The sequence below is a fragment of the Taudactylus pleione genome, unplaced genomic scaffold (assembly GCF_031769625.1).
Source record: "Taudactylus pleione unplaced genomic scaffold, aTauple2 ptg000212l, whole genome shotgun sequence".
Lineage (NCBI taxonomy): Eukaryota > Metazoa > Chordata > Amphibia > Anura > Myobatrachidae > Taudactylus > Taudactylus pleione.
This window is the reverse complement of record NW_028284614.1, coordinates 4,764,152-4,792,052: the sequence shown is the minus strand read 5'-3', so window position 1 is coordinate 4,792,052 and position 27,901 is coordinate 4,764,152. Positions and strand designations below refer to the sequence as shown.

At 43.1% G+C, this 27,901-nt stretch overlaps 1 protein-coding gene across 1 annotated transcript; it reads right to left on the bottom strand.

Annotated features, from left to right (window-relative positions):
- Positions 1–426: 426 nt before the first annotated feature.
- Positions 427–27,429, bottom strand: LOC148517705 (polymeric immunoglobulin receptor-like). Its single transcript, XM_088478324.1, has 8 exons — positions 27,384–27,429; positions 20,873–21,208; positions 8,757–9,092; positions 6,981–7,304; positions 3,597–3,923; positions 1,356–1,549; positions 1,014–1,074; positions 427–461 (listed from the first exon to the last, which is right to left on the bottom strand). The coding sequence occupies exons 1-8, from the start codon at positions 27,427–27,429 to the stop codon at positions 427–429; spliced, it is 1,659 nt and encodes a 552-aa protein (XP_088334450.1).
- Positions 27,430–27,901: the final 472 nt, after the last annotated feature.

Here is a 27,901-nt window from a genome sequence, read left to right as displayed (position 1 = left end):
CTGTGGCCACGGATCCAGCGGTTTAGTGGCCGGCCGGCAATATTAGGGAGGTACTGGGCTGTTTCATGTGTAATTTAGGTTTTCAGAAAAGTGAAATAATCTTTTCTATTTGCATTTCTTTATTTTATTTTAATTGCAGTGATGAACCAACACATCCATTATTTATTTTAGAATTAAAGCCAAAAAAAACAAAGTGGTTGAGGTTATATCTGCTATAAAAGAGAGACTCAGTAACACACCAGTGACACAATGTAATCAGATGCAATGTGATATATAGCAAATTAGTCATCCTGTTGCTATTATACTGCGAGGCAGAAAAACGTGAATCTGTAGTATAATGGATCTGCAGGGTATCGCTGCTCATGTTGGGGTTAGTATCCGTTCTCTGGTCTATTCATGCTCCGCAGGATCATCTCTGCAGACAGTTTAGTTCCTTGGCTCATCCGAAGTGTCATCTAAGTCTGCAGAGAGATATAGTGACAAAGGTTATGTTAAACATTAAGGTAACATAGGGGGAATTGTATCCAACTTCCTAACTTCCTTCTAGCTAACATTAATCAAAGTACAATCTATATATTCTATAAAATGACTGGTGGAAGCTGTTTGGTTGCTATGGGTAACTTCTCCACTCTACAGTCTTTATAAGGTTTGATACAATTCCCCCATAGTCATTAGAAGTGAAGGCACTAATACGCAATTTTTGATAAATGGCGTGGGGGCGTTCACACCGTATAACGATAACTTACATTTTAAGGGGTCTAATTATTAAGCCCCCTCCTAAATGAAGATTTCCTGTCACTCTATGTAGCGATAGAAAATCTTCGATTGCTTGAGGGGTCTATGTAGGCTGCAGTGTCTGGAGAAGCCAGAGGACACACTGGACAGCACCGCAGCAGCGATTCTGTCTACAGGGTGCCGTCCCTGGTAGCCAGATGCAGCGATGGTGCCACCCACAGGGTCCACTGCTCGCACATCCCTAGTTACGACCATTCTGGCCTGCAGAAGTAAATTACATGAGACGGCTTTCCAGCTGGAACTATACGCTGGGTCTTCTATTTCTAGTTCAAGATTAAACTGCAACAAGAAAAAACAAAAGAGTACAAAAATAAAATTTAAAAAATTACACTGACAGTGTCACACCCCCGTGCCGTCCTGCTCCGTCCTCTGGCTGTTAAAGAGGAAATCTGTTTTGCCCATGTGCAGAATAGATTTTCTCCTTCTTTTCCATCTGGTCTGTGATTGCTGACAGCACTGCTAAATTTGCACCTATAGAATGCCGAATGAGAATGGGAACTTAATTTCCCTACTGAGCACTTTATGCTGTGAGATTCGCTGCCGCAGGGGGGGAATGTAACCTCTGAGACATACTTGCCCAATCTCCCGGCATGGCCTGAAGGCTTCTGAATCGGGTCGTACTCCTTGCCATCCGGAAAAGCATTCAAGTCACCCAGAACCTTTGCCGCATCCTCCCTGGGCTGGCCACTTTGCTGAAGCTCATCATTGCAGCCACGCCCCCCCAGCTTTGCAATGCTGGTAATCATGGCCAGTTCTAGCGGGGATGGAGCCACGATGACTCTACCGTGCCGTTACCCACCCACCTGTGCTGTGTCATACCCCACGCACATCCCCCGCTGCGCTGACCAAGCGAATATGCTCTGAGGCACACGTCCATGCAGAATGGCCAGGTGGAATAATGGGGCTTATATACACAGGGGGGGCATATTTTTTTTTTTCATATAATATTTTATTTAAATATATTTTTTTAAATTATTATTCTTAATTAAATAAAAAAAACACAAACATTACTGAGCATTTTTTGGGAAACCTATTAGCTAGTTAAGTTATTAATATATAGACCCATCAGCCTCACTCCTCCCGTCACCGGGGTCATGTGACATCCACCTCTGATTTGCTGCAGTGTTGCTGACTAGTAAACAGCAGCACTATGGTGGCACCAAGAACAGGTCCAGTGAGAGATGATGTTCCAGCTACGCACATACCTAGGTGAATAGGGCTTTAGACATGGGCACCCCTTACTGCTCAAAGCCCTGAGCCCTGGGCAGCTGCCTCATCTGACACTGTTTTATAATGAGCTGTATTTCCACATTTGAGAGAACCACAGATTGTCTAAGCCTGGCTTCCATATAGCAAATTGTAAGTGCTCCGTTTTACATGGTGCATGTTTGCCCACTCTCCCAAGAGTTCCAGGAAACTCACAAATTGGGGGGGAAAGTCTCCTGGTTCCAGGTAAAAGGGAGCAAATCCCTGCATCCTGCCAGCCGACTGTGAAGTGGACGGAACACGCGTTTCGCTATGAATCGTATCATTGTGGCCTCACCCCCAGCGTTGACAAGCCGGGAACTGCGAGGACGTGATTCACGGTGCTCCACCCACCTGTCTCCTCCTTCCCTCGGACCTCCTGGACTGACACTGGCCAAAGTCGGCAAGTATGAAATGGTATTTAGGGGCCATACTAGGATTACATATTTACCTTTTACTCAGATGTTATGTTTTCTGGAATCCATCTGCATTAAACATAAATTCAGAAAAAAAGAATTCAGGTATTATATACTATTACAGCTATAAGGTTCATGAAGACCCCGCCACAGAACGCACAGTTATAGTAGCTCTGGGGTGATGTGGCTGGAGTCAGCACAATGTGTCGTTACAGCACCGCATCATTCATCGCATCGTCCCATCTTTTGTAGAGAACAGCAGATGGGATAATGTGATCGGAGGTACACTCTATGCGATGTGTACGATATTGATACATGCAGTATATCATTCCAATCTGCGTCTGGGTGACATGTCATACGATACATCGTATGGTGTGTACCCAGCTTTAAACTATTGCTGGTTGCAAACAGCCCTCACTGAACAGCAAATATTTCACTGCTGTTCATAATATAATAGCGACGTATCAAGCTTTGGAGAGAGATAAAGAACCAACCAATCAGCTTCTAACTGCCATTTTACATTGTAAAATGACAGAAGCTGATTGGTTGGTACGTCATCTCTCTCCAAAGTTAGATACATCTCCCCCTATATAGAGTATGGCACACACATTCTATGAAACACTCTGAAGGTCTTTCTTTAATCATTTTTATCCAGGCAGGAAGGATACATAGTATATTGTACTATACAAAGACATAGTAGAAAACCTCTAAAAATGTCATGATGCTAGAACATGGTTACCCATATAATTAATAATGATCTAGCTATCATTTCTCTTTTGCATCCTAGAAAGTGATAGACAGAGGCTGGTTGGTTGCTATAGGCAACGCCACCACTTGTCTGTTTCAGAAGCTTCAGCAGATCTACCCTTTAGCTGCAAGATCTTCCTAATTTCTTATTGTTTCAGTGATCTCTATAGAGCTCCACATGCCGACCAGACTATCATGCCCTGCACTGATGAGCCTTATTAGTGGTAATTTTGTGAGCCCATCCATAACACACAGGCTGGAAAAAGAAAAAACTCAGGAGTATCGTTCAGTGTAGGAAAGATATCGATAATTAAAGATTAGCTTTTGCCTTCACAGCTAAACAACTTTCTTTTTCCGATAAGCTCTATATCTTGCTATAAAGAAAACACTCACCGTCCTCGACCTCCACACTAATTTCTTTCATCTTGTCATTGAATATTCCAGGGATCTCCACGCGGCAGCAGTAGGTTCCTTCGTCTTCCTTAGTCACTCTTGCAATGGTCAGCGACACATCCCCCTTCACTATGTCCTTCTCCCGCAGTCTGTACCGGTCTGACTCAGTCCAAGTGACTACTTCGCCATCAGTCCAGACAACAGTATTGCTGCATTTGTTAAATGGACAGCGGCCTCGTCCCCAGCACATTGTGGTGGTGCCTTCACTTACATTATACGTGCAGGGTAACGTCAATGTATCACCTACCAGCCCTTTCACATGATCACCTGTGTAAATAGAAAGGAGACAATGATTTACCGCACATATAATATATTTTACATCATATATATTTACAACATATTGTATGATCAATGACCATCTCCAGTAGAACCTGTGCCAAGACCATGACTTCCTATTTTGCTATAAGATAACTCTACTTTATTGGCTAGTATAATTATTTATCTATTTCTTTCTTGTTTACCCATGTAAACTTGTGTACCTACATTATTTATTGACAATTATTTATATATAGCACCAGCATGTTCCATCGTGTTCTACCAACGCCATGTGCTTAGATCATCAGACAGTAAATGAAATGAATGAATTAAAATTATGTGAAGGTGGAGAACTCATGCAATCAGTTACAGGTTATAAGGGAGGGCAGTAGAGCATTAGGGGAGCCTATGGTTCTGATCCCATTATCCCTTGGGATAGGCAAGATAACACTGTCATAGTAATACCAATAATAAATGTTGGATAACACTGTCATAGTAATACCAATAATAAATGTTGGTAATGCAATAACGATATTTTATTTATTGGTGGGAAGCAGGGAGAGGAATGAGGGAGGCAGATATGCTGGTGGCAGAAGTGGGGATAAAAACTCTGTATGGAGGGGGGCAAACTGGAGAGTGGTGGGCTGTATGGTGAGAGAATGGAGGGTTTAAAGTCACAGGTATCTATAATATACACACACACGATCACAGGCCAAAAAATTATGTTTAATCCAGCAATGTGTCAAGTAATGTGTGCCAATGTTTCGACTGGCTACGGATCTTCTTGTGGAGTGATGTTCATGCCTAGAGGCGCCCATTTATCCCTGTCATGCATAAAACTAAGAAAAGAAGAAGGAAGGTGATTGGTGTGCTTCGTAATTTTTGTTTAGCATGTAGTCAGGACATGCAGGTGGGGTGGGGGCCCATGGCGTACTTATAGTTCTGGATCTAAGATCCTCTTAACTCGCCACTGGATTTAGTAGATGGAACAGAGCATGAGATCTAGCTCATCAATGCCTATATAGCTTCATAGCATCCTGCAGGATGGAACATGCACACAAATGTGTCCTATTTTTCCCGTCTATTTACCTTTTGTCAACATGGTATAATATCAACAGACAGAATGTCGACAGTGCATTTTAGGTCTAGGGTTAGCTTTATGGTGTGGTTAGGGTAGGGTTAGGGCTACAATCACCTGAAATGCTACTTCGACATGACAACTTTCAATGTGGTCATTATATTATTGTCAATATAACGCTCATGTCGACATACTGAATATCACCATTTTGTAACACACTTGGTGTGCATGGGCTGTGCCATTCTTGTTAGGGATTATATGAATCTGTAACATTCCTGAATAGAATATTGTTCCAATCTGCTCAGATCACTTCCTGATTCACACCCCGGCCACTTCCTGATTCACACCCACTTCCTGAATCACACCCAGGCCACTTCCTGATTCACACCCAGATCACTTCCTGATTTACACCTAGGCCACTTCCTGATTCACACCTAGATCACATCCTGATTCACATCCAGGCCACTTCCTGAATCACACCCAGGCCACTTCCTGATTCACACCCAGGCCACTTCCCAAATCACACCCAGGCCACTTCCCGAATCACACCCACGCCACTTCCCAAATCACACCCAGATCACTTCCTGATTTACACCCAGACCGCTTCCCGATTCACACCCAGATCACTTCGCGATTCACACCCAGGTCACTTTCCAATTCACACCCAGACCACTTCCCAATTCACACCCAGGCCACTTCCCGATTCACACCCAGATCACTTCCTGATTTACAACCAGGCCACTTCCTGTTTCACACCTAGATCACATCCTGATTCACACCCAGGCCACTTCCTGAATCACACCCAGGCCACTTCCTGATTCACACCCAGGCCACTTATCTATTCACACCCAGATCACTTCCTGATTCACACCCAGGCCACTTCCTGATTCACACCCAGGCCACTTCCTGAATCACACCCAGGCCACTTCCTGCTTCACACCCAGATCACTTCCTGATTTACACCTAGGCCACTTCCTAATTCACAATTTGATCACATCCTGATTCACACCCAGGCCACTTCCCGATTCATACCCAGATCACTTCCTGATTCACACCCAGGTCACTTCCCGATTCACACCCAGACCACTACCCAATTCACACCCAGATCACTTCCTGATTCACACCCAGGCCACTTCCCGATTCACACTCAGATCACTTCCTGATTAACACCCAGGCCACCTCCCGATTCATATCCAGACCACTTCCCAATTCACACCCAGATCACCTCCTGATTCACACCCAGACACCCTTCCTTATTCACACCCAGATCACTTCCTGATTCACATCCAGACCACTTCCCATTTTACATCCAGATCATTCCTGCTTCACATCCAGGCCACTTCCCGATACACACCCAGACAAACTTCCCGATTCACATCCAGATCATAACTGCTTCACATCCAGGCCACTTCCCGATACACACCCAGACCACTTCCCATTTCACATCCAGATCACTTCCTGATTCACATCCAGATCACTTCCTGATTTACATCCATTCTGCTTCCCAATTCAAATCCAGGCCACTTCCCGATTCACAAGACCACACATCTTCCACGCAAGGTTTCCTGAGGATCACCCCCACCTTTCATAATCAACAACCAAGACCATTGACAGGTATGAGATAAATTAAACATGTATGTGCAACCCCCAAATGTCACAGCATGTCAATCATGCTGCGGCTTGGGGGATCTGTGTGCAAGATCTCAGGACCCGTTCTGCACATGCGCAGAACGTGTCCTGTGCATGCGTAGTTTTTACGATTATCGGAAAACTGCGTGAGGCCCCCACATCAGCCTCCGGACCTGAATCAGGCTCTTAGTGCTTAAAGTGTACACCTGTATTTTCTTTCTCCTGCATGGCACTACAAGTCTCAGCATGGTAGCACCTCTTATTATGCTTAAAATTAGGGTGCAGTCCAAGCCCCCTCCTACAGCTATGGTATATATATAAGCAGTTGGTATAACTGAGAGTCACCACGAGGCATACTGTACCATCATGTATCTGTAGACGGATTTCCTTCTTTACATCATTAAATAGTCCAGGGACCTTCACGCGGCAGCAGTAGACTCCTCCGTCATCCTCAGTTGCACCATTTATTGTGAGGGACACATTTCCCTTCTCTACGTTCCCCAGTAACTGGTATCTGCCAGATTCCTTCCAGGTCACTCTGTCTTCTTCAGTAGTGAGGATCTTGTTGTCACAAGTGAGCAGTCTACAGTGGCCTCTGCCCCAGCAGATGGGATGTGGGCCTTTATCAGCAGAGTAAGAGCAGGGCAACATCACTTTGTCCCTAAGTGACCCTTTCACGAGATCAACTGTGAACATAGAGGAGAGAATTATGCAAATTTATTGTTGACTGTCCAGTTCTCCTCAGAGTGGGAGATGTATCAAACCATTTGAAGAGGACAAGTGGAGACGCTGCCCATTGGAAACAAGCTTTCATTTATCAAGTGCATTCTATAAAATGATAGCTAGAAACTGATTGGTTGCTATCTTCTCTTCCTCTCCTCTTTAGAAGGTTTGATACATCTTACTCTATGTTACAAAGGTTGCTACCAATTAGTCACCTTTATTGTTTCAACACTGAATCAATTTGGTTGGATTTAATTTATCTAATCTCAGGCTCTTTTACTTTTAACATATTTGCGCGCTAGGTGGCGCCTGATGTGCCGTTTCCTTCTCCATCTTGTACCCTATAACGCAAAGTTTCTTAATAAAGATATAAGAGGAATGTGGAGAATTTCTTTGCAGCCACTCAGTATTTTTTGGCCACATGAAGAATTTCCCCAGCACATTACCTGGGCACCGATATAGTAATCCTCATACCGCAAAAATCAAAAACTTCACTTTCAAGCACAGCCTGGCCAGATACTTTATTAATTACTGCACAAAGGGCCTGATTCAGAGCCGGATGCTCTGAACGAGCGCTCACTCTGAATCAGGGCGTTTTTTTTTTTTTTTGTGCAGCCTCCTGGCCGCTCGCATAGCTGTGGGTGACCACCCACAGCTATTGCGAGCGGCCAGGTTGATGGTCGCGATGGTAAAGACCATTGCGACCATCGGGTTTGTGACGAGACCCTTGTGGTAGGGTCTTGTGGCCGCAAGCCCCAGAGGGCTTCTGGCTCTAATAGAGCCGGAAGCTCTCCCACTGACATCACTGGTGATGTCAGTGGGGCCGCCCCCAAACGGCAAGCGTTCCGTCGGGAACGACTCAGTTTGGCCGGCCCATCCCCCTGCCCACCTCTCAAATGGAGCGAGCTGTCACTCACCATCGACAGCTCACCCCGTTTGGTGAGAGACCCGGAGCGACGTCGTGCACATGCCCAGTGGGCAAACATCGACCCGGTTGCGAGCGCTCAGCGCTTGCGACCAGGTCTGAATCAGGCCCAAAGTTGCTGCTGTTTCCCAACAATATTTCTTGTCCAGGCCTCACTGATCTCTGCCCTGATCCCATATTCATCAAGGAATGTCCTAATTTGTTCAGCTCTTCCCAATGGAAGGGGCAACATTTATTATCCTCAACCAGAATGCAATCTTGGCACATAGGGCATGCTTCAGCAAGGATCGCAATTGCAGCCAATGCAGTCCCTAGAAGCCAGCATTATGCACATGAGCAGCACCACAGCGCCAGTCCCGGACCCTGCCTGAACCATTGCGTAGGCGCCGGGACCCGGCCGGCCAGACCAGCAGCGGCAGCCCCCCTCATGCAAGAGGGTAGGAGCTGCTGCTGTTATCCATTATCTATTACAGCTAGATTAACAATTTACCATCTTGTATCTCCAGTTCTAAATCTTTCTTCAGGTCATTGAAAGGTCCTGGGATTCTCACTCGGCAGCAGTACTTCCCTTCTTCATCCTTGGACACCCCATTGATGGTCAGAGACACGTCCCCCTGTATGATGTTACCCAGTAACTGATATCTACTAGATTCTCTCCAGGTCACAGTGTTGCCGTCTGTTTTAAGGATTGGGTTTGTACAGCCGGTGAGTCCACAGCCGCCTTTTCCCCAGCACATCTCTTGTACCCCTTCTTCAGCAGAGTATTTGCAGGGTAAGGTCACTGTATCATCGACTGAGCCACTCACAGTGTTGTCTTTCTTCATGGCTGCGGAGAAAACAGAATTATTGGGCCAAAATGAGACAACCAGTTGTTTATTTTTAACTAAATATCAATAAAACGAGAACTATTACCATTTTGGGTTGTTAGATAAGGAGCTCTCAGGGCTACCCCTGTTCATGGCCAAGAGCTAATGGGCTGTAGGACTCACCGCAGCTTTTTCCCAGAAGTCTAACCACTTACTGCGCATGGGTGCTTTTACTTTACGTCTTTCTCCATTGGGGTCTATGCTGTGTGGATGCGCTCCTGAGACTTTCCACTCCACAGTGCCATAGAAGGCCTACATTGTGCGACCATCACTTTCCATAGGGTGCATACCGTTACACACCACCACGGCATACCCGCTAATACTAGCCGGCCCCCCATAATACCTAGCATACCCTATATGCTCCAGGCTGCATCTAGCAACATATATGCAACTTGTACCTTTGATAAACCAGTGTCTAATGCCACCTCTTTCTACTTGGTCAATAAACTTTCCACCTGGTTAAATTACTTATTGTGTGTCCTAACCACCACTCGCACATCCAATGCACACACAGCGGAGAACCCCAGCACCCTGCTAATAGGTTCAGAGCCCCAGGCCACTGGTGCTATCACTCTGCTTTAGGTTATGAGGCCAGCACCAGGCCACTATCGTACATAACTCTGGTTGCCAACATGTCCAGAAGCCCTAATGTATATGTAATCGATACAAAGAATACAATCTGCACTGACACGAAATAAGAGGATCTGAGTGAGTACAGAAAAACCCTAATTCAAATGTATGAAAATGTACAGTAAAGAGATCAGCATGAGCTTTGTGAACCTGACAGGTTCAGATAATTATGCTATATGGAAGTTTACCATGGAGATGCAGTTAAAGCGGGAAAAGCTTTGGAAGGTTACTAGCGATCCTGGTGATAAGCCAAGTTCAGATGAAGTAGTAGACAATGCTATGGGGTCAATAGGTCTAGATGTGGAGCAACATGTATATTCCATTAATCTCAGGAATACAACCGCACATAGGAGCTCTTTCAGGCCAGCTCGCTAGATGCGTTCGCTCGTACCCTGTGTATGCAAATTCAGCGCACGCCCAGCAAGGCAGGTGATGGCACAGCAAAGCATTAGCATGCCCACTATGTCTTGGCGTGCGATTACTTTGTGTATGCAGATGCCCACCAGGCGTAATCCATAATCTGAGATCCAGAAACGTAATAGTTTCTTGACTGATTTCATACGTGAATTTCATGTTAAGATTGTTAACATTCAGCTTTGCCATAAACTCATGGAACTTATCTGCAGTACCATCCCAAATAACGAGAATATCATCAATGTATCTAGTCCATAAAGGTACACACGACGTGTACTCCTCGTTCTCTTCACAGAAGACATGCATGTGCTCCCACCACCCCACCTCTCTGTGAAGAGAATGAGGAGTACACATCATGTGTACCTTTATGGACTAGATATGGACTAGATACCTCGACGATATTCACGTATGAAATCAGTCAAGAAACTATTAAGTTTCTGTACCTCAGATTATGGATTGACTCTGAGGGAAATTTAATGTCTGACCTCTATAGAAAACCAACCTCAACCAACAGCTTTCTACATCACACTAGCTGTCATTTTCCACTCACCATCCTAAACATTCCGAAGGGTGAATTCATGAGGTTAAGGAGAAACTGTTCCAATGATCATCAATTCAACATTCAAAGCGAACTCTTGGCACAAAGACTAATATGTATAGGATACAGTAAAAAATCAATCAAAACAGCATGACATACTGTATCTAGATTAAACAGATACTTTAATTTTTCCAACTAATAGACAAGAAGACCCAGAAAAGGGAATGAATAAAATACGCTTTATTGGAAATTATTGCGAGGAATGGCGACTTCTGAGAACAATTTTACAGAGATAAGGGAACATACTAATGAATGATCCAGATCTTAACAAACATCTGGACCCCAAAGTCCAATTAAGCTGGCGTAGGGCACAAAATCTGAAAGATATGCTTGTACATAGTCATTTTATTGCAGAGAATAAGAAGAAACCTGGTATTACTGGGTTTTTCCCATGTGGTCAGTGTAAAGCTTGTCCTAATATGGCAAAAAGGAATGAAGTTTTTGATCGATTTGGCAGGAAACATAAGATCCGACAATATATAAACTGCAATACCAACGCAGTAATATATTGTCTTGAATGCACCTGCAAAAAACATTATATAGGAATGACAACAAGGCCACTCAAACAAAGGATACTAGAACATATAGGAAATATTAAACATGCTTCTAGTGACTTACAAAAATTTAAGAAAATTACTACGGTAGCTCGGCATTTCCACTTACAACATCATGGATCATATAAAGACCTGAAAGCATTTGGTCTTGAGAAGGTATCAATGAATATCAGAAAAGGAGATCTCACTCGAGAACTCTTAAAAACCGAATGCGAATGGACTTTTCGTATGGGCTCAGTTAATCCCTTTGGGATGAATGAAACCATCAATTACAGCCCTTTTCTTGATATTTAGGCTATTTTTCTACATTATTTCTGAACCTGATATAAATAGTTTGGTATTGATAATTACAGTTGTCTTTAATGTAACTATACTTCATCACTTCTTCCTATTTAAATTTAATTTAATTTTTATTTTTTTGTATTATTATTCCCAGCATATATTTATTTTTATTTTCATTATTAATATAGGGTAATCACACTAAGGCACTATAATTTATTGTCATGTTACACATATCATCAAAGATATCACTAAGTCATAATGTATTTATATCACTTTTATTTTTGTTTTCATTTTTCATCATTTATTCTCATATTTTTGCATTTTTATTTTATTTTAAGAATGCTCTTAACATGATTGCTTCACATTTTTATACTTTTTGATAGTCATTATATTATATTATAATATCAACAATATTTTTTAATTATTATATTTATAAGGAATTCACTCTTACTCTTCATCACCTTATTCACACACCAGCACTATGGTCACTAGTACTTAGAATCACAATAATTAATGATTAATTGAGGATAATATGTGGGAACTTAGCCCACTGTATTTCCACTATAGTGGTATTAATATCTATGTGTGCGGGTCTGTAGATATATCAATAATAATAAAAAAAAATGTAAAAGTATAATTTTAAATATTATAAATAATAAAATGTAGTACAATACACACTTAAAGATAATTTGTGGTAATGATTATTATAAGGGTCTGCTTTGGGAATAGCGGATTTTTCAATAAAAGATTTGTATGGTTATAGAATTCTGACACCAAGGATTTAGCTGATATCCTAATTAACTGCAGACTATTATCTTTATCAATTATTAAGACTCTACAGGTGGATATCTCAGTATAATTGAAGATAACTACTCACTACTATATGTTCAATGTAATATCGTCTTTTCAATTTCCAGTTTCATATCAAATTATAGTATACAGTGGGTTATGTTTTATTGTTTAACAAGTACAACTATAATAATAATCCCCTATATAGTGTTGGGTGATAGAACAATAGTATGCCATAGATCAGCAGCGCTGTAGATACAGCTGACAAGTCAGGCCAGTTCCTTGATTAAGAGACAGACGATACCAGCTGGATAGCATATACTCCTTTTTCCTCCCCTTTATTCCATACTACATGCCCATTGGTGGATTATGCTGTCAATATAAAATAGCAACCTATTAGCTAACAGCCGGCGCTATTTATACCCGGCACGCACATGACAGCATTGTGCTTCCTTTGATAACGCCCCGGTGAAACGCACGTCGGACTGCCTGCTGGTGGGCTCCTTAGTGCGCACTCTGGACCCCCGCACCACGGACGATCATACTGAAGGGAGATATCGTTGTCAGGTACTTCCTTCCACTTTTTCCTGCTCTCTCATTATAGCCAGCTGCCTGGATTCCCTGCGCTGCCGCTTGGCAACAGGGATACAGGTTAGACTGGGCTGTAACAGCAGAAGCAGCTTTCTAATTTCCTGGTGCCAGTACCTGGGACTCTCATTCCCTGTCCTCTAACATCTAAGACAGGCAAAAGCAGATCCTGGGCATATAAGTACACCACTCTATACCTGTATCTATATCAGGATAATTGTTTAGTACTATATGTACTCTCCCAGATTGAAATAGAGGGACGCCTCTAAAAACCACCATATCTCATATATATAGGTGGTATCCGTGGTGTCAAGCATTTTAAATTGTGGTATTATTATACCTTTCATGTTTTTTGTATTTGTTTATTATTATTTTCGCCTTTTTTTGTTTTCCATTTTGTATGTTAAATTGTGATACATGTTTTTTATATTTATGCGTTATCTGTATATTTAGTATACAGGTGAATCCACTGATTATTAGATCATTTTCTCTTAGATAGTAGTATATTGCACCATTATATACCCTATTAACAATATTGTAGTTAGAGGTTTGAGGTAGTCCTATCCTATGAATCAATATACTGGTTCTGATAAGATATTGAGGGACTATCTTTACTACGTTTATTATATCTATGAGTATTGTGAAGATGCGTATACTATCTAGGGTGACACTTTGATGAATTGTTTGCCCCATTTTGTGTATATCAGTATACAATACCTACAGTTATATCTCCAGTATTGTCACATGGTATAGACATAGTGGATCACCGATCACAGATATAGTGCAATATACATAGTCATTAATGTTTGTATTTTTTCATGCTGTTCATGTTAATGTAGGTGGATTCTGAGTGTTGATGTTTTATTTTAAAGATACCAATAAACTTGAGTTTTAACATTAGCATCATATTAACATCAGATATATTAAACTCAGCAATGGGTAAAGATATGGTGGATTGTCTGCCAACAGAGACAATATTGTAATTTTCATATGTGACAATGACCTCCTCATAGGTGTAATCCGTTTGTCTAATCTTCCAGTAATAAATTTGTAGCTATCAACATATAACAGGAGTGTGCCCTGATAGGAGTCTTTTCTTTCTCTCCCCCTTTAAAACTATGACCATATATACTCCTGGGATACACCTCCTGTTTTGAGAAAAATATACCTAGATATGTGTATCTAATTACAAATAATTTACAAATAGATCGACTGTTTATTTCCTGTGCAATCATTCTTCTTTCTACCCCCCTTTTTCCCGTATGATAAAGCTTAGTACATGCAAGAACATGAACGAATATATAGATAAAGTGTTATCCATCTCTAAGCAATTGATTTCAGTGGGTGTCCTAATAGATGGGAGATTGCAATAGCAATGCTGCAAAACCTTATGCCGGAGTACAACTTCTTAGTAGAGATGTATGGTTCGGTTCCCCAGAAATTCAAATCCATCTGAATTTCATGAATCCATGTAAATACGAGTCGCACTTCTGATCTCCTGAGGAGATCCTGGTAAATCTGAGTCGTGGTTCTGATCTTTTCGTGGTATGGAATTTGAATTTTAAATCCGAATTTCGGGTTTTGAATTGCATAAATTACATGATTTTAGATGTTTTTAAAAACTATCTATTTATTTATTTATTTTTTAAATCAAGATCCAAAACCAAAACACTTGAAGGTGGTTTTGCAAAAACCAAAACCAAAATATGAAGATAAATCCAGGTCCAAAACCAAAACACGGGGTCAGCGCACATCTCTACTTCTTAGTAGTAGTTTGAGTCTACTGCTGCAAAGTTATCAACAGAGACTATACGAGCTAAGCTACTACAGTTTCAAGAGTGCATACCTATAGAAAATATTGCTCAGAATATTGTTTTACTAACAAGGAGCACAAAGCCCCAAAAAATAAAGTACAGATTTTTCAAATGTCACAAGTTGGAACATAAGGCCTCAGAGTGCAGAGTAAGTGAATCAAAAGGTACCTCATCACATAAACATGACAATGGGAATGAGTAAGCACTAAATGTAGCAGACAGCCACCACAGGGACTGCTGTTACATGAATTCAGGAGTCACAAGACACTTTAGCTGCAATGAGAGCCGGTTCAAATCATTAAATCCGTGTGAGTTTGGGAATATCAGGGGAAGGGGAGGCCAAGAACTAAAAGCCACAAAAGTCAGGACAATTACTGTATGCTGGAGAGTTAAAGATTAAACAGTGTGCCTGATCTGGAAATGAATCTATTTGCCATTAGTGTACTGGAGAGACAAGGGTACAGTGTCCAATTCGCAAAAGGACAGTGTGTTGTGTACAACCAAACAGGCACTGTAGATGCAGCAGCAACCCGGTGCCAATAACTGTAAACCCTAGACAAAGTGGAATGTCGTGCAATGGTAGCTTCTGAATCCAACCAGTCAATGAAGCAATTGGACAGGAGACTATGGACCTCATTCAGAGTCGGTCGTTGCGGCCGCACGGTCATATAGAAAAAGGGGCCGGATATGCAAATGATGCACACGCATGTTGCGTCCCTAAGGTCGGATCGTTAGCTGGCCGACCAAGGGGTGGATGCGGTCGGATCGCAAAAAATACGCCCACTTCTCGTACGCATAACACGTCATCTCCGGCTACATAAGGATTAATCGCGAGCATCGTATACCATCGGAACTGGTCGTAGAGCTAAAGGTTGACCTGACCCTCTCTTAAGCTCTACGATCATGTCAGTGTAAAACCTCCCCTGTCACATGTGCCATGACACTACTTTGTTAATTATGCACTCCCTTAAAACGCCGTTCGCATAATGAGGCACGCCTGCGTTCGGATCTCCACACCCCCGTTTTCAAGCACCTTCCCATGTTACCACCCACAAACGCCGCAATCTGTCACTCAAACTACCGACCTGGTGGTGTTCAAGGAGAGAGAAATTTCTGATCGTAGCCGCTAGTTTGCACACGCGCATTGCAAACTGTACGCATGCGCAGTTAAGCGAACATCGGCTGCGTATGACCGTGTGGCTGCTTCGACCGACTCTGAATGAAGTCCTATGTCACTTAGGGTATGATAATATAGAGTAGCTTCTAAGTTGGCATGGTGATGGGCAGGGCTATAACAAGGTTTAACAGTGTCCTGTGCTGGCCCCTGCCCCTTTGCGCATGACGTCATGATGGTGCACATAGGGGGACACCAACGCTTAGAAGTGCAGCAGTACCTGAAGCATCTTCAAGACACTCCGCACAGCTGTACACACAACAGGGTGTCTACCTGTAGCATTCAAAGGATGCTACATGTGGCACTGCTGCAGTGATGCTGACTTCCACGCACCTCACTAGCCAAGTGTCGCATTTGGGCTATGGTGATTCTCTGCAGAAGTATTGGAAGTCGGGGACCCAGGTTGGGAAAGGAACCAGAGGCGAGGGGCCTGGATGTATGCCTTCCTCATTCACAAGTACCTGATGTTGGCTAGACCTGACCAAAGGCTCGGAGTCTAACTTACTGCGATGTGTTCGCCAGTGACCCCTCCAAGGAGGATTTGGGTTTAGGCTGCACCCAGCAAGCAGGTCGCGGCCCTTTGGTCAGGTATCCGGCACAAGTGGGAAATGGAAGAACACAATCGTAGACAAAGCACAGGAGAATGATACTGGGAGTTTTGCACTTGGATGACGTACTAAGTACACACACTGTTGATTCAAATGCAGCACTGGCACGGGAAGATGATACTATGAGATTGTACTCAGATGACGTACTGAGTACATACACTGTGGCTCCAGATGCAGAACTGGCACAGGTAGATGATACTAGGAGATTGTACTCAGATGATGTACAGTGTACATACACTGTGGCTCCAGATGCAGAACTGGCACAGGAGGATGACACTTGGGAGATAATACTCAGATGACGTACTGTGTACACACACCGAGGATAAACACTAGAAATATATCACTAGAAGATAGGAGCTTGGAACCTGGAATGCTGCAACAGCAAGTATTCACTGGAAGTAACAACGTTTTACAGGCAACTTCCTGTTGTCCAGAGCCCGGCTAAATACCCTAAGGTAGCAGACCATTGGAGGATAGTGTCAGCTGACGGCAACCAATGCTATTGTTGGGTAAAGGGCTAATCAGGTGATGTAGACTGTCATGACAGCATCCATGACGGTAACCACAGGAACCAAATCAGAGAGCGAGCACATGGATGTCCTAGCAGACCCCAGGTATAATCCTCAGTGCGTCGCTTGAGAGGTCAGGGGAAGCCGGCGCTGAAGTGAGTAATGGCCGATCCTAGGTCGCAACCTGACACCAGGGCTGTGGGGCAGCAAAGGTGCCAACCATAGAGCCCTGTTCGCTATGCGGGGTACCGGTCACACACACCAAGTGACAGTCCTGGTGACAGGAATATCAGTGAATACTCCTGAAAGATCAGAGTGTGAAAGTTGCGTGAAAGACAAGCAAACACATTGCTCCTTTCTCAAATCAGCATCCAGGACAAAAGTGTAATTGGAATTAGTACATGCAGGCTTATATGGGCCAATGGAGGTGGAATCCATGGGTGAGAATCGTTATATCATGATGCTCATCCATGATGATACTCGGATGACACATGTTTATTTCCTAAAGAACAAAAGTAAAGTTACAGACAATATCATATATCCAAAGGTCTTGTAGGGAATCAGACTAGTCTGAAAGTGAAAGTATCAAGGTCCAATAATGGCGACATATACTAAAAGAAATAGCTACTTATCTCAAACTAAATTGTATAGAGAATCAGCTATCACCTATACAATAGAGCAAAATGGTGTGAGTGAAAGAACAAACAGAATGACAGTTGAGAGACCTTGAGCTATGCTGGATGATGCAGGTCTTGACAAAACATTTGTGGCAGAAGCAGATCAAACGACTGTTTATCTAAAAATATCAATTACCTACAGTGGCAGTCAAAGACAAGACACCATTGGAAGCATGGACCAGAAAAAGACCAAGGGCCAGATGTAATAGGGTGAGAGTTTAGAAAATGTGAGAGTTTAGCAGTAATCTCTTACATTGGTTGAGTTTTATCTTCAAAATGGGAAAACATCTGAATGAGATTTTAAATCGTGAGAGTTTTTTAAGTCTAAAAAAACATGCAAGTTCGCTCTATTACTTTGTTTTTGGACTCTATTACATTGGCAAAGTTTAAAAAGTGTCAGAAACTCTCACTTTTCTAAACTCTCACCCTATTATATTTGGCCCCAAGTATCAGTCATTTACGTGTATTTGAATATAGAGCATACACTCACATTCCTAAAGACAGAGGATGCAAACTTGATTCTAAATCCATCACATGTATCATGCTAGGATAATGTCAACAGAGCAAAGGGTACAGATTTTGGGTCATCAGTAACAAAAAACTTTTAAAGTCAAGGGGCATTGTGTTCCACAAGACTACTTCACTAGTCAAGCAAAATACTAAAACACCACAAATATTTGTGATTCTAGACATGTCTGCAGCTGGTGTCACAGACTGAGGGCCTGATTCACGGATCACTATTCTGCTTATACGCACGCAATGCAGTTGCTAATATCAGCGGTGATGTATAAATGTTTGCATTCGCATTGCGAACGCAGCCTGACATAAGAATGCCCACTTCCCCTTACTCACATCCGTATACTAGGGCAACATAGCGAAACAATCTGTAACATCAAGTAACATCGAACCCATACACACAGTTAAGGCAGGTCAGATCTCACTAAGGAATTGCTTTCTTCAACGCTGAGACCACAGGTTGCATCTGGTATCGCAGATTATAACTTATGCACGCCCATGCAATGCCGTCCCAATGCCTGGGTTCACCAAACCCCCCCCCCGTCACCACCCACAAATGACACTTCCTGTCAATCACTCTGTCTTGGGTCTGCGTATCCTCTACATTCGCAGTCCCGATCTCAGCGTCTGGCTCATGCACACACACTGTGATGCATACGCATGCGTAGTGCAAATTAATCGATGATTGCATGCATATAAGCAACTACGTTCCTTGCTGAATCAGGCCCTGAAATCATAAACACAGATGACCAATTGAGAAACAAGAGTTCCATTTGGAGCAACACAGGAAAACCACCCAGAAGGTATAGTGAGGATTTTGCAGATTTTGTTGGCTGTGAACCTCAGACACTCCAATGGCAGTCGCAGTGAGGATTAGATGCAAAGTGATTGACAGTCAGTGTGTGTTTGAGGGAGGTAATAGGAGGGTGATGAGTCAAATGCAGATGTGTCGTGACCTTTTCCGAGGGTGTCTTGGCCAGCAACTGCATCAGAGGGCCTGATTCAGAGCCGGACACTATTTGCGGACACTCGTTCTGAAAAAGGGGCCAGATATTTAAATTGAGCGCTCGTTCTTTGCGGTCTGTTGACGCCTCTATGTCTGTGCGAGCGCCCGAAAAATGCGCTCGCTATTTTGTAAAGACGCCCCTTTGCCATTCGCATCATACATCATCTCCGCTATTTATTTGATTAATCGGGAACATCGAAAGGCATCTGAACTGCTCGCAGTGCTTGTGGTAGGATTTACTTCCCGCAATCACTGCGAGCAGTTCAGGCTAAAAGACAACCAAGTGACGTGGTCGATGATGCTCCTTTACTAATTATGCACTCCCATAAAACGCCGTTTTGACCGTTTGGCACGCCTGCGTTCGGATTTCCACTCCCCCGTTTTCAAGCACCTTCCCCTGTTACCACCCACAAACGCCTCATTCTGTCACTCAAATTAGCAGCCCCTCGCTGTTTTACGAGCGCACGATTTCCGACCGCAATTACTGGTTGATGCATGCGCATTACGACCCATACGCATGCGCAGTTGTGCGAACATCGCTCGGAGCGAACGAGCGGCCGCTTACGAGCGGCTCTGAATCAGGCCCAGAGTACGCAGTTGCAATGGCTCCAGCGGCTGACTTCCGATCGACAGTCTAAGCAACCATAGGGTTGCTCAGAGGATCGACAGTGCGACCAATGGTGCATCTTTGTACAATTCCCAGTGGCTGTGACATTTGCACATTTTCACAGTCCCACTGCATATGGAACCACAGTCGCCACAGGATTTATGCCCACCTCTAAAACAGACCCGCTGTCACTCATCCAGGGCTTAAAATGCCCCCACGGCACCTTCACGCATAACATGAAGCTGATATAAGGGGGAAGATGAGCAGTGGGGTAGGGTCAAAGCGAGGGGGGGATGCAGCTTCCAACCAGAGGGAGATGGCTGGCACTGAATCTAAATATTCTTTATAATGAACTATGTAATATCATATCCTTATATAGATAAAAATATTAAATAAATTGTCCAGAAGTAGACAAACCCATTATAAATAGCTAAATCATTGTGGTATTTGCCTTTGTTAATCTAAAATGAAAGACAGGCCATGTCACTGTAGTTGTAGGAAAGGGGAATATACAGTAATTAGCAACAATAAGCCCGTGTTGTGCATTTAGAACACAGCCAACTGCACAGCTTAGTTTTAATGTTTAAAGATTCTTACAACAAAGCAAAGCAAAGTCAATGGCTAAATTGTGACATTATAGCCCTTTGTGGAAGGTTTTGTTTTGTAATGATGTGCAAACGACCAGCCTATAAGCACAGAACATTTGGCCCACTTTGGCTACTTGTATCATTGACCTCTTTTAAGATTGTATTTGTCCCGATTCTTGTATTGCAACATCGCAAGGTAACATCTATGGTTATGTTGTGCGCATGAGCAATGGATGCCTGGATTTTGCACATGCACAAAATGTGCTGTGCTACTTACACTCTCACAATCCTGGTATCAAATGGAAAAGCTCCGTCCCTACCTACAGCTTGTTTGAAAAAGTGCTTTGTATGCAGGTATGGGGATCAGAGAGAAGGGAAGCGACTAACCTGACTGTATCTCTACAGAGATCTCTTTCTTCAGCTGAATACCCATTCCTGGAATCTTCACAAAACAGCAGTAAGTTCCAGCATCAGCCAGGGTCACTTGATCGAGGCTGATGGAAACTTCTCCGAATGCTAGGTTTCCCGGGAAGGTGTATCTGTCAGATTTTATCCAAGACACACTGCTGGCATTAACCTTGGCGATTGGATTGTTACAGCCGGCAGCTGAACAGCCACCTCTGCCCCAGCACATGGCCGCCAAGTTCCTAGTGGAAGGGTAAGCACAGGGTAAAACCAGATCCTCACCCTCCAACGCCGTCACACGATAAGCTGTTATCAGGCCTGAAGGGGGAAAAAAAACAGTTATTTCAATTAATATAAAATAAAGAATTGATCAATAAAATTGCAAGTGACATATGCTTAACAGCATTTCTGCAAAGCACTAATACTGCAGCTAACGCATTTCTGAAAACATTTTCAAGTTAATTGTATTGTTGAGGCTTGGAATGGCGATAAATATTACTATTCAGAGCATTGTACCCCTCCAACCTGTGCCAATAATTACCTCTGTTAGTGGCGGTCAGTTATACCCCATTGTTAAGCAGAGCTACAGTACATGTAATACCTAAATATATCATATAGATACACTCTGCACTAAACATGGAACCCCATGTACAATACCTGCTCAGGTATCCATTGTGTCTTCAAAAGACCACATGACAGATTATCTGCTTTCCTACATCCCCACCATCAATTCAGCACACGGTTAGGAGCATATTGCCAAAACTGCTTGTGTCCTCTATCATCATGATGGTAACTCTTTAAGAGTTCTCCACCCCACACTGGGACTAGACTTGTTGCCTCTTCTCCCGGAATGTCCGGTAGACTCCCACATTTTGGGGAGCTCCCTCACACTCCGAATGAGTAGACCAAACTCCAAGATCTGGGATCTTGATGACGCATTTCGCTGTGAATCACATCATAGTGGCCACAACCACTGAACCGCAATGCTGCAACTCACAATTACTATATTTGTACATTCTAAATAGATAGAGGGGCCTCCAATTTAAGGGAAATTAAAATGAAGAATACAGATTTATCCTGCACTTCATATGATGAGTGCAATTGTCCTGTGTAGCTTTCAAATACATGTGAAGTTTGAGTTATATATATGTAACAGACTGCAGTTCCCAAACTACTATTCTTCTCTAAATTACTATCCTAAAATCCTAAATTAAAAACACTACATTAATGAATTAAGTTTCCATTCTGTCTCCACTTGAAGAGTGTCAATAATTATCTTAGGCAAGTATGTGTGGTGGTGCTGGTGGTGGGTGATGGTGAAGGTGGTGTTGGTAGGTGATAATGTTGATGATTATGATAATGATAATTGGCGGTGGTGATGATGATGTGGATGTTGGTGGTGGGTGATGGTGGTGATGATAGTGAAGGTGGTGATATTGGTGGTAGGTGATGATGGTAGTCGGTGATGAAGGTAATCATTTTGGTGATGGGGTTGGTGGGTGATGATGGTGGTGATGATGATGTGGATATTGGTATTAGGTGATGGCAGTGGTAATGGTAGTGAAGGTGGTGATATTGGTGGTACAGTAGGTGATTATGGTGATGGTAGTCAGTGATGAAGGTAATAATATTGGTGATGGGGTTGGTGGGTGTTCATAGTGGTGATGATGATGTGGATGTTGGTGGTGGGTGATGGTAGTGAAGGTGGTAATATTGGTGGTAGGTGATGACTGTGATGTTAGTCGGTAAAGAAGTTAATGATATTGGTAATGGGTTTGGTGGGTAATGATGGTGGTGGTGGTTGGTGACGGTGGTGGTGATATCAGTGGTAGGTGATGATAGTAGTTGGTGATGAAGGTAATGATTTTGATAATAGTGATGGGTTGGTGGTTAATGATAGTGGTGAAGATGATGTGCATGTTGGTGGAGGGTGACGGTGGTGGTGATGGTAGTGAAGGTGGTGATATAGGTGGTAGGTAATGATCGTGATGGTAGTCAGTGACGAAGATAATAATATTGGTGAAGGTGGTGATATTAGTGGTAGGTGATGATGGTGATGGTAGTCGGTGATGAAGGTAATGATTGGTGATGGGGTTGGTGGGTGATGATAGAGGTGATGATGATGTTGGTGGTGGAATAAGCTTCCAGGACAAATATAAATGGCTTTTTAAACCATAATGTAGTAAAGTAGAGCTGTTGCATGAACATTGTTAGAACAGTATCCAACCTCCATCTCTATCGCCTACAATTTACAAAGATCTTATAACAAAAACTCAGTAAGCGTTAAACATCTTAGAATAAACACAAACATTAGTTAATCATTAAATTACTGAATTACTTGCTAATAAACTGCCTCAAGAAAGATATCTGCACAGCTTTCTCCCTCTCTTAGATCCTCCCTCCCAACATGGGACTATTGGGCTGGTGTGTATGGTCTGATCCAGAATTTGTTACTCATGACTCCCATATGGACTAACAAAGTTCTCCCTCCAGAAATTGCCCCCTGGTCTAGGAACAATAGAACATTTGTACATGATATTGCTCCTCTGCATGTATTCCCTGAGTTCTCGGACCTGCGAGAAAGATTTATTATTTCCTGCAATTAGTTTCTATATTTACCTACAGCTACGACGTTTACACTCTTATTTACTTATCACCAGTTATTTATATAGCACACACAGGGCCTGATTCAGACCCACTCGCAAGTGGCTGTCCGCTCGCAAGTGGGTCGATGTTGTGGTCTGCGCATGCGCACGACGGCGGGAGCTCCGTCGTGCGCATGCGCCAGACGCGACGAGCGAAGGACTTTCCTTCGCTCGTTGTGTCTGATCAAAGGGGGCGTGCTGTCGATGTTGATTGACAGCACGCCCCCTTTGGTGGGCGTGCCGGGGGCGTGCCTCCCTGACGGGGGCGTTCCCACGGGAACGCCTCCCATCAGAAGCCGGCCCACTGACATCACTAGTGATGTCAGTGGGAGTGATTTTGGCTCTGATAGAGCCAAAATCACTCCGGGCCTTGCGGTTGAAAACCTCAACCGCAGGCTCCGGCTCGCAGTTTCGATGGTCGCGATGGTCAAGACCATCGCGGCCATCAAACTGCACGCTCGTATAGGCTGTGGGTGGTGACCCACAGCTATACGAGCGTCCAGGGGGACGCTCCATAGTTATGGAGGACGGCCCTCATTCAGAGCGTGCGCTCTGCTCAGAGCGTACGGCTCTGAATGAGGGCCACATTCCGCAGCGCTTTACAGAGAATATTTAGCCATTCACATCAGTCCCTGCCCCAGTGGAGCTTACACTCTATATTCCCTACCAAATGCTCACACACATTTACACAAGGGTGTTCATTTTTGATGGGAGCCAATTAACTTACCAATATATTTTTTAGAATGTGGGAGGAAACCGGAGCACCCAGAGGAAACCCACGCAAGCATGAGGAGAATATACAAACTCAACACAGTTAGGGGTGTGGTGGAAATTGAACCCAAGGCCTAAGTGCTGTGAGGCAGCAATGCTAACCATGACACCATCCATGCTGCTCTTCCTTTTCAGTCACTCATTGCAGACCACAAAATACTCCACTACAAACATTTGTTTGCTTAAGCTGGGCTGAAGAGACCTTATATCATCACTGTATGATCGTTTGATTGCTTACAACTAACACTCAAATAAATTGCATGTGTTGGCCTTGGTAAGTGACACAGGGGGAGACCCTGGGGCAGAAGGAGTGAGCAGAAATTAGTGATAATTCAGCAAAATCCTCCACCTGTGTAAGAATCACAAAATACTAAGTCCAACTCATGCAATTTATTTGAGGGGTTGGGTATGAAATACCGGCTTTCGGGATTAAGCTGGTCAGAATATCGACAGTGGCATCCCAACAGCCAGAATCCCGACACCCATAGGAACTAACGGTAAGTGTTTTCCTACCCCTAACATAAACCTCCCCCAGTGCCTAACCCTAACCTCCCCCTCCCCACACCCTAACCGTCCTGGGTGCCTAACCCTAACCTCCCCCTAGTGCCTAAGCCTAACCTCTCCCTCCCCAAACCCTAAATCTAACACCCCCTCACTGATGCCTAAATCTAACCTCCCCCCTAGTGCCTAAACCTAACCTCCCCCTCCCCGCACATTATTCCTAACCCTCCCTCTCTGGTGCCTTACCCTAACCCTCCCCCTAGTGCAGTGATTCCCAAGTGAGTCCTCAAGGCACACTAACAGTCCTGGTTTTAGTGATATCCATGATTGTGCACAGATGGTTAAATCAAAATAACTGAGGTACTAATTAAGTCACTTGTGCTCAAGTATGGCTATCCCTACAACCTGGACTGTTAGTGTGCTTTGAGGACCGTGGTGGAGAACCCCTGCCCGAGTGCCAAACCCTAACCTACCCCTAACACCCCCATACTTACATTTGGGATGCTGGCGGTCGGGATACTGGTGACGGAATCCCGACCTGTCGGGATTTCGGCACCGGTATTCAGACCGTTGGCATCCGGCACGCTGGAATGCCGACTACATCCCAAAATATTCATACAAATGGATGTATAGATGGTACCTGGCATCTACTCGCCTGCACATTAGCTTCCCTCAGGCTCCGATAGATGTTGTAGTAAGGAAGCATGATACACATATTGTATTGTAGCTTTACTCAAAAGTTGGGAAAAATGAAATTCAGCATATCAATCCTCTGGATCACAAGCATCTCACTACTGCGCTGCCTGTCATTCTCCCTTTTACCGAGGTCTGTTTCTAACATTTAAACACAGTTGTTGATTAGGCACATACTAACTGCAGCTGACAGGGCTGTTGCCCCATACTGGAAGAATACAGAACCTCCCCTGTCCACCACCTTATACAACTCTATTTGGAATATATATATACATATATATATATATATATATATATATATATATATATACATACCTTAGAATGCATCACCAGAACACCCTTACAAATGTTGCAGTATAGGGTCAACTTGAATCTAAGAGGCTTCAAGCTAAACCCATAAGAAAATAAATGTATTTGGTCAACCCCGACGCCAGTCCCTACCCCCACCTTACCTCACCCTTTTACATTGATTACCAAGGATATAGGATAATTTACTAACCACTCAAACATACAAATGTGGTCTGAAAATTGCAAAAATATACTTTAAGCAGTAGACTGCTCAATTCCTGGCGCTGTTGATAAATATAATAATAATAGCCAAAAAAACCCAGCAGCAAGTAATAGCGGTCGGGTTAGGACCACAGAGATATATCTGTGGTTGAAAGCACAAAATTCACATATATTATTAATTACTGCGCTAGGTTTAAACTGTCTTTGATTATGAGAAATTATGAATGAAAATCAATAAGTCTGCTCTCTAATGAGAGAACATGAGGCTTGTTTTATATATCACTAATCAGGTTTATTTTGAATAAAAATATGAGCATCATGATGGTAAAAGAAATGACGTGAGACAGAATGGGTGAGTACTTTGTTTAAAATATTCCGTCTATGTTCCGTAAATCTGCACTTGATTAATCTAGTTGTTCTTCCTACATAATGTAGGGAACACGGACATTGGAGAACATAGACACAATGTATAGACTCACAGTTGATAAATTGTTTGATGTAGAAGGTTTATTTATTTACAGAGGAGGTAATACTGCAATAAAAAAGACAATGCACAACAACTTTCCTATTCTTAGACATGTTCATGTTTTCTCATTAGAGAGCAGACATTGATTTTCATTCATAGTTTCTCATAACCAAAGACAGCTTAAAACCTAGCACAGTAATCAATATATGAACATGTGGTCTGAAAGCCTTAAGGGGGGTATCCGCTTGTAGATATACAAACGACAGCACGATTACGACATTGCAATCGTGCTGTCGTTTGTATAGCTAGTGATGTGCCTAGACTGAACGTTCACTCGTTCAGTCCCGGCACATCCCTCATCCCCACACATGCTGAACCTGATGAGATCGTCAGGTTGACCAGCATGTACGGGTGATGTCGGATGTCAGAAGCGACCAGCGGGCACGTGCATCGCTGGCTTCCGACCAAAACATGCCCGATGCATGCACGATGCATGCGTGATTTGCAAGCGATTGCACGATAATGATGTCGTTATCGTGCAATCACTTGGCTAAATCGCTAAGTGGATACCCCCCATTAGCAGCCAATCAGACATTTGTTTTCATTGTCTAGTCCAGAGGTTCTCAAACTCAGTCCTCAGGACCCCACACAGGTCATGTTTTCCAGGTCCCCTGCTCACTGACACATTTTCAAAGATCCACAGATGGAGCTAATTATTTCACTTGATTATGTGAGGAGACTTGGAAACATGCACTGTTTGGGGTCCTAAGGACCGAGTTTGAGAACCTGTGGTCTAGACAGTGAAACAAGACAGATCAATATCGATGGTTAATCTGTATATATATATATATATATATATATATATATATATATATAATATATATATATATATATTTACCCTGCATACCTGGAGATAAGGACATGAGCACAGACAATAGGATGATCAGCCCCATCTTGTGTAATTCTCCTGAGGAGTCTGATGGTAAAATAACCGATCCCTGTGGCGAGAGGTAGAGATATATATTTGGAAGAGGAAGCGAAAAGACATGTGAGGGGGAAACAACAATAACACTTTGTGATAGCTGAAGCCTCACAATAAATAACTGCTTACTAGGTAAAAACAAAACACAGAGTTTTAGGAAAACTGTAGATAAAAGTTAGAGCAACATAACACATTAGGGCAAGAGCTTAACTCTTTAGTTACAGTACTTCATTTATATATTATTTATTTATTACCATTTATTTATATAGCGCACACATATTCCACAGCGCGTTACAGAGAATATTTGGCCATTCACCTCAGTCCCTGCCTCAGTGGAGCTTACAATCTATATTCCCTATCACATGTGCACAAACATACACACTAGGGTTAATTTTCCTGTTGGGAGCCAATTAACCTACTAGTATATTTTTGGAGTGTGTGAG